Here is a 7,485-nt window from a genome sequence, read left to right as displayed (position 1 = left end):
CAGACGCGATCGGCTGGCGGCTGTTTGAACGCGTCCACGCAGCCGGCTGCTGCTACGAGCTTTTCCGGAAATTCGTCCTGCTGCCATTTAAAGCACGCGTCCTGCAACAATGCCGGGACCCATACTGGCGCGCATGGTTTACGTAGAGTTCCTAGAAGGAGGAGGGTGCCACGACACCGTTGCCAGGTAAGATTGATGCCCCTACGAGGCGAGGATTCGAGGCTTTGGGTTTTTATGGAGCCGCGTCTCTTCTTTCGTAACCCGACAATTCTAGAAGCTAGTGGCGGATTTATCATTTCTGCCTTTCGAGATTTATCGTTCGCGGGATAGGAAGGGGGTCTGTTCCTTCTGATTCTTTCTTTATCCGTTTTTCTCCCCTACCCTCCCCTTTTTTTTATTTTTATTATCGATGTTGGACAGATGTAACAGGGTTCCTCGCGGATTGCCTTTTTATTGTCGGGGTGTTCGAACTCTCGGAATTCTGAATGAAACAGCTGCGCGTCGTTGTATGGTAGTTATTTGAATCTTGGGATATAAAGAAGATAGGTTTGTGATAGGAATTTTTATATTTTAATGTCAAAGGATGTCAGATTAACGCGTAGGACAATATGTACATATCGATAAAGATACGTTTTATGTAGCATACGACAAACATCAGAAAGTGTTTGTATATTTGTTAAATGATGTTATTTGTAAGTAATATTACACGTTCGATAAATAAAAATATATTATTTTTATATGCTGTTCTAGAACGAAGAGAAGGAGGTGGATACCCACAGCGAGGATGACGGTGAAAACGCACGAACAAATCGAATAAAGCAGGAGGAATTACGCAAAAGGGTGGGGCCCGTGCCTCATTTACCATCACCCTATTCCAATAGCTCCGAGGGTGATATTAGCGATGACAGTGATGTTTCTCCCGCAGTTTCCCCCTTGACGCCACTTCTCACGACTAATCAGCGAAAACGCAGTGGTGCCCTACAAAGGCAACAGCTCTTGGAAATTATTCAGGCGAACATGGAAAAGAATAATCTCAGTTTTCATACATCAAGGTACGTCTTTCGCGTTCAATCGCATGGAAAATCGCGTGACGTGCTCTTGAAGAAAAGGAACTATAGCGCAAATAAATACATATTTCATACAGAGATTCCTAACAAGATCGTTCCATTTCAGTAGTCTTATCTACATTTTCTGATATCTTGCCTGAATATATATCGCGTGTGTTATGTATAGGATACATAATACAGATAATTTTTAACGAGTTAAATCGATCTTTTCTTAGAATCTATTTTTTTTTTTTTGGCAGTATTCGCAAAAATCCGCGATATATTTACGTAAAATATTTCCTTTTCCATCGGTAAGATTTCTTTACGTTAATATCATCGACCGAATATATGCTATGATAATAATTAAATTCGCAATTGTTATTTGCTGTTCGCTTGAAGAAAGTAACGATAAAAATATAACGCTTCTGACACACCAGGAAACGACATCAGAACGAACAACTGCGCATTCCATCCCAAGCCCCGCACGTCGAGACTTCACCTCACTACAATCAAGATTGTCGTTCACCATCGGAATCTCGGCCCACGGCGACAGCTTACCATAAGCCTACTCGGGAAAAGCCTCAGGGTTTCACGTCGTTCTCCAAGGTACCTGCGAAGCATAGGGGGAATCTGAGGAAGACGCGTGCACACTACGGACTTCAGAGGAATAACACGACGGCGCAACCGCCACGAGCATACGTTCAACCTCAAGTTCTACCGAGAAATGTGATCAGCCCGAACGTCTATACGGATCAACAAACCACTGCGCCAGCTAACGCGAATCGTAATGGCGGCAATCTGATATCGAACAATCAGCACCCTATTAATCAAACTCCGACCAACAATCATAACGTTCAGCGTAGCGAGACGCAGTTTGGTCAAACGCCTCAACAGTGTGGTAAGTCGAGCAAGAAACATCAACTGAAGCATGCGACCAGGGAACAGGATCAGGCCAGAGCTATGGTCCAAGTCGTTCGTTGGTTGGAACGAGAATTTTCGCAGAACGCCGCTGCGAGCTCCGGTAGGAAGCACGTTCACGAACATATTCATCATCATTACCATCATTACCACACGGAGGCGCTTGTTTGATTCGTTCTTCGTTCGAGGAGCTTTTGCGCGAATGTAACGAGATTCTTTGGCGATTGCATTAGTCCTCGAGCGATAGGGTGGAGACTGAGCGATCTGTGCTGTACTTTAAAAGATTTTTTTCTGATTGCCGGCTGTCAGAAATCAGTCGATTGATCTATTATTATTTAGCTGGAAATTTAAAACTATAGCCTGTTTTCTTCTGTTTTTACACATCCCTACGATAATGATCGTATCTAGTGAAACGAATATTTCACAGTTAGAATAGAAATCGAATTCAGTCGTTCATCCTATGATTTCCGAGGATCAGTGTAGTAAAAAACACCTACAGCCAAACTTTTGTTCATCTATTCCTACACTTTGCGGTTTGTACATTTTTATTCGTTCGAATGTACTGAGTTCCTGCGTAAATTTTAATTCCGAAATATCGAGATATTCTAATGGAAGTTACGAAGATCACTGCCATGTTTCGTTCTTTTTAGAAAGAAGGTATTATCGAACCCGATTTTAACATAGTCGATCAATAACGAACCAAAGCGCACTTTTTAAAAATGGATACTCGAATAGCTTTGGATCATTGTAAGTATCGACTAAGCAATGTATCGAGAAGTTTTATTCTTGAGACATGTAATCCTGTTTATATTTTAATTATTTATCGTATGGTATAAGACGATCTTTCCTCGTTTACGTTTTCAATTTTCAGAGCAAGGGATATGTGTATCTTCCTCAATTTGTAATAGTATTACAAGTGAACGAAGAAAATCTAAGATGATGAAAATCTAGATGATACCAATGATCTATTACTATACCGAAGTGCTTATTACGAAGGTTGTTATTTCTGAAATTTTTACAACGTCTCGCTACTGTAATGCTCGATATTTATAGTCACACGCATACACAATAGTGATTCGTTTTTGTACATAATCGTGTGTAAAATATGAACGAAGTTCGACGATTTTATACAATTCTTTAAACCGACTTTTAATTTATTAAAAGGAAATACTTTTAGTTTTCCTTCGAACTTGAATCACGTACAAAATCGTACAAAATCCTCCATTTTAATCTACGTGGCTTTTACATATTTTAGTACAAAGTGTAAAGATTTGTTCTACAGAGAAATTTTATTATAATCCGACGAACATACAAACTGTTTTGATTACTGTAACAATGATTTTAAAACGATTTACTCAATTAATTTATAATGTATAACGTCACTTTAGACGGAACAGTATTAGTGCGTAACAATAACGTAACCACTATACAGAATAAAGTTGCCTAGCGAGAGTATGAATTGAATTTCTAAAAATTACATACGTATGCAAAGTAGAAAATCACGAGAACTAGAAATATTTTAAAGTTCGTGGCGTTGAATAAATACGAAAATAACACTAAATAATAAGAGACAAAGTGCTTTTCTGACTAGAGCTTTCTTGCTGAAGGTATGAGCAAAACCTCAAGGAGAATGCCCAAGATCTTATCTTGAACGTTAAGCGTTTTAAAATAACTTTTCTCGGACACTTTCCTTGGAACAATCTGTAATTCGACGAAATGTATTTATTTAACTGAGCTATGAAATAAGAAAATTGTAGATAAATATTTAGTCAAAGTGTCAGGAATATTGGCTGATTGCAAAACTTTGAGCAAGTAACAATTTTTGTTACTTAGCGGATAAATATTTATTGAAAATAATGAATGACTCGTTTCATAAATCAATTGAAATCAATCAGCTAAATTTTCTTAATAATTCGATTTTACTTAGAAAATTGATTTAAAGAAAGGAGAGAGAAAGATATATCTGCAAAGGAAGTAAAATTTATTGATCTAAAAACATATATAAGAAGATAACTTTTATAGAATATATTAAAGCGTTTGCAGTCATTCAATATCTTCCTTGATCTGATATTCAGCGTTGTAATTTTTACGAAAACTTTTTTTTCTCGTAACGATTACATCGCAAATCGATGGTGCTTCTATATTCCAACGAATACAATAGTATGCCCCGTAATGGCGTTAATCAGTTACTTCATTGTATTTATACAATATTTCTCGACAATACAAGAAAGTATTAAGGTAATGTAATCGTAAGAAAACAATGATGAAATTTACAATTCTGTACGCTATATTTCCAATTATTGTTTCAATTCTGTAATTCACAAATGACGAAGACTTGGTAGGAAAATATGCGATGGCACGGAATTTTTGTTGAAGCAAAATCTTTATGTGTATATAATCTTTCTGTTATATAGACTATCGCTGATAATTATTTGAGATGCGACACAACGATAAAAATTACATAAAGTAAATTCATTGAGAAAGAAATAATTTACTACAAAAGTTTTTATATCTTTTTATTGTCGAATAGTTCGTTGTTGAGGATTTGATTAAAACACATAAAGTTTTTGAAATAATTACGACTGATGTAATAAATTTAACCCAAGCGTATGAGTGATAAAAATATTACGATGTCAGAAATTAATGTCAAGAATTATTATACGTATCTTTTGAGGCGTAACATTGAACGTGCATAAGATTTTCACAAAAAAAAAAAAAAAAAGTAAAGCTGAAAAGAATGGGCTTGTTAAGAGTGCCTTGTCATATCTCTGTTACTACGCAAGTATTAATTATCGAATCTCAATGTACGAAAACACTTCCTTGAATTTCGATGGACCCATTTATTATTAACGCAGCTACAATTATTTTCACTAGCAGTACGTTATTAAGCTACGTATTTCTTTATATTAATTTGGAAATGCATGATGCTTAGAATCTAACAACTGGAATTGTTACGGATATTTTTCTATCGGAGTACTCGAGGAAAAAAGGATCATAATTATAATATTTATTAATTACAATAGATATTACTAACAATACGATTAAACTATGACAATTGCTACTTTGTACATTTATAAATCTTGGATGGTGGTGCTGTCCAGCGACATGTAATTTTATATCGATCTTTGTAATCATTGTAGATATTTTGTGTAATGTATTTTTTATTGATATTTATTAAAAACACATTTTGATACTACATCATCGGAATTCATTATGGAATTCATTCACTCCAGGGTGTTTCATAAAGAAAACCAATAAAATTTCGACATTATTTTCACTTCACTATGTGCGCTTCTTTTCTACCTCCATATTTTATTCTTATATATGTAAAGAGGTTTTCGAAAGTCGGTTGAAATCATGGAACGATAGAATGATAAAAATATATCTTTTAATTGCATCGCGAATAAACTTTGTAAATGCTGCCAATTTTCCTTTAGTGTCTGCGACTGAAACCAGAGGGATGTTTAATATTCCTTTTAAATTGTTATAACAGAGAAGAAATGAGAGTGTTCATGCTCGTAGTACCAGTTGTTCCACAATACAGGTGCTGCACCATACGGCCAAGTGCTGAAGATGGCAAATGCTAGCATATACAAGAACCTATAAAATTAGGGATCTGCCATGTTTGGTTGCACGTTAGCATGTACAAGAACCTATGTATTTAATAAAGTCAGGGATCTGCCCTGTTTGGTTGCACACTAGTGTAGTATCGTGGACAAATGGTCTACGAAATATAGGGTGAACTATATTGTACCATATTGTATTGAATCATATTGTTGTAAACTATTAGTTGTGAGTTGTGAATGAACTATTTAGTTATCTTAGTTATAGTACATTATTCTATTTAGTTCACGTTAAATAACCATCATTTCCTCTTTAATCCATCGTAAATAGATCTATCGATCAATAAACTTATCATATAGGATAGATATGATACAATAGATAATAGACTCCCGAAGGTGTTTAAGATAGATGTAGAAATTCAGCAAGACGGAATAATAGATCAGTGTCAATTTGACTTTGCAAACCCGATCGTAGTCGAAAAAAGAAAGGGGATCTCCTCATGTTCCTATCGGGGAAAGTAGTAAAGAATGTACGGCAGTTGCACTTCCCACGAGTCCTTCTTGTCTTGAGGACACTATCGTCATGAAAAAAAATTTATTAGACGGATCGGTTACAGCGGACATAACCACGGTAGCGTCGTATGGAGACAACACGACCGGTTGCGATGAGGATTTCGTAGGATTTACAGAATATCGTGCAAACTGTACAGTCGAAAAAATAAAACCTAGCACGAGTACGTCAGAAAGTGGAACGTAGAAAGTTTCCTTAGTATCTTCGAGCATGATTTCGCAGCCAAATCGAAGCAGTTTCGGATCGATAACGAGATAATTCAAATTTGTAAACGTAGACTGCGTGGCATGTCTATCGTCGAAGCCAGGAACGCATTAAAACATGTTCGGAGCCCGTAGAATTGCGGATAGTCAGAGAACCGACTTTCGTTTTAGATGAAGAGCTAGGTAATACGTGGGGCGATATTCTTGTACGCACTCGAAGCGACTCAGAAGTGTCGACGCTGAAACAAGGGAAAGCGGCTGATGTTCGCGATTCCATAAATGTCGTGCAAAGAAAACCGCTTTTAAATGTAAGATAGTTGGTACCCTGATGAAGGATGGAGAGAACACAAGTTCTAAGGAGCGAATGAAAAGCGAGAATGAGGCAGCTACGAGAAAATTTCAGGTGGTGCAAATGCAAGTGATCAATCCAACCTTTTGTCCGCGAAGGGCGTTTAACAAGAGACGCAAGAAGACGACAACATACAAGACGGGGGATCTGGTGGCGATCAAGAGGACGCAAGCCGGTCCTGAGTTAAAGCTCCACTCGAAGTTCCTTGGGATGTACCGTGTGGCGAAAGTTTTACGAAACGATCGTTATATGGTGCAGCGAGAAGGCGAACACGAGAGGCCCCAAACGACCTTTACGGCGGCTGATCATTTGAAATGGTGGGACATTGTTGAAGTTAGTAGTGAAATTAGCGACGATAAACACATCTGGGGTCCGATGTATTTGTCAGATTGTAATATCGAGTGTAATATCGTGGACAAATAGCCTAAGAAATATCGGGTGAACGATAAATAATAAACAATAAAACGTTGAAGTGCCGTTAAGCCAAAAGGGTCCGGGAGTTTTTACCGGATCGTTACCTCGAAATCGTTATTGGGCGTTCGTTACCTGAAGAGTCGAGTGGAGGAATTGTGAGTTCAGAGTCGAGTGATGAAAAGTCGAGTTGAGATAGTCGTGAGTGAAGAGTCGAGTTGTGAGGAGTTGTAAACTATTAGTTGTGAGTTGTGAATTAACTATTCAGTTGTCATAGTTATAGCACATTACTATATTTAGTTCACGTTAAAGAACCATCATTCCCAGTTTAATTCATCCTAAATAAATCTATCTGTTCGGGATTTTGAGTGATCGTCCGTATATGACTCGGACAATAATTATCCCTTTTTTTAAATTTGAAATT

General features: G+C 37.2%; 1 protein-coding gene across 1 annotated transcript in view; it reads left to right on the top strand.

Annotated features, from left to right (window-relative positions):
- The window catches only part of LOC100747713, a 13,261-nt gene extending 8,574 nt beyond the window's left edge, over positions 1-4,687 (top strand). The window contains exons 4-6 of the mRNA XM_012393924.3: positions 4-186; positions 751-1,052; positions 1,484-4,687. Of these exons, the coding sequence (XP_012249347.1) occupies positions 4-186; positions 751-1,052; positions 1,484-2,135 (1,137 nt within the window). The 3' untranslated portion in view covers positions 2,136-4,687. The remainder of the gene's footprint in view (positions 1-3; positions 187-750; positions 1,053-1,483) is intronic.
- Positions 4,688-7,485: the final 2,798 nt, after the last annotated feature.

The sequence above is a fragment of the Bombus impatiens genome, unplaced genomic scaffold (genome assembly GCF_000188095.3).
Source record: "Bombus impatiens unplaced genomic scaffold, BIMP_2.2 scf_0060, whole genome shotgun sequence".
NCBI classification, from domain to species: Eukaryota; Metazoa; Arthropoda; class Insecta; order Hymenoptera; family Apidae; genus Bombus; species Bombus impatiens.
Note: the sequence above shows the minus strand (reverse complement) of the source record. Positions and strands in the feature narration are given on the sequence as shown.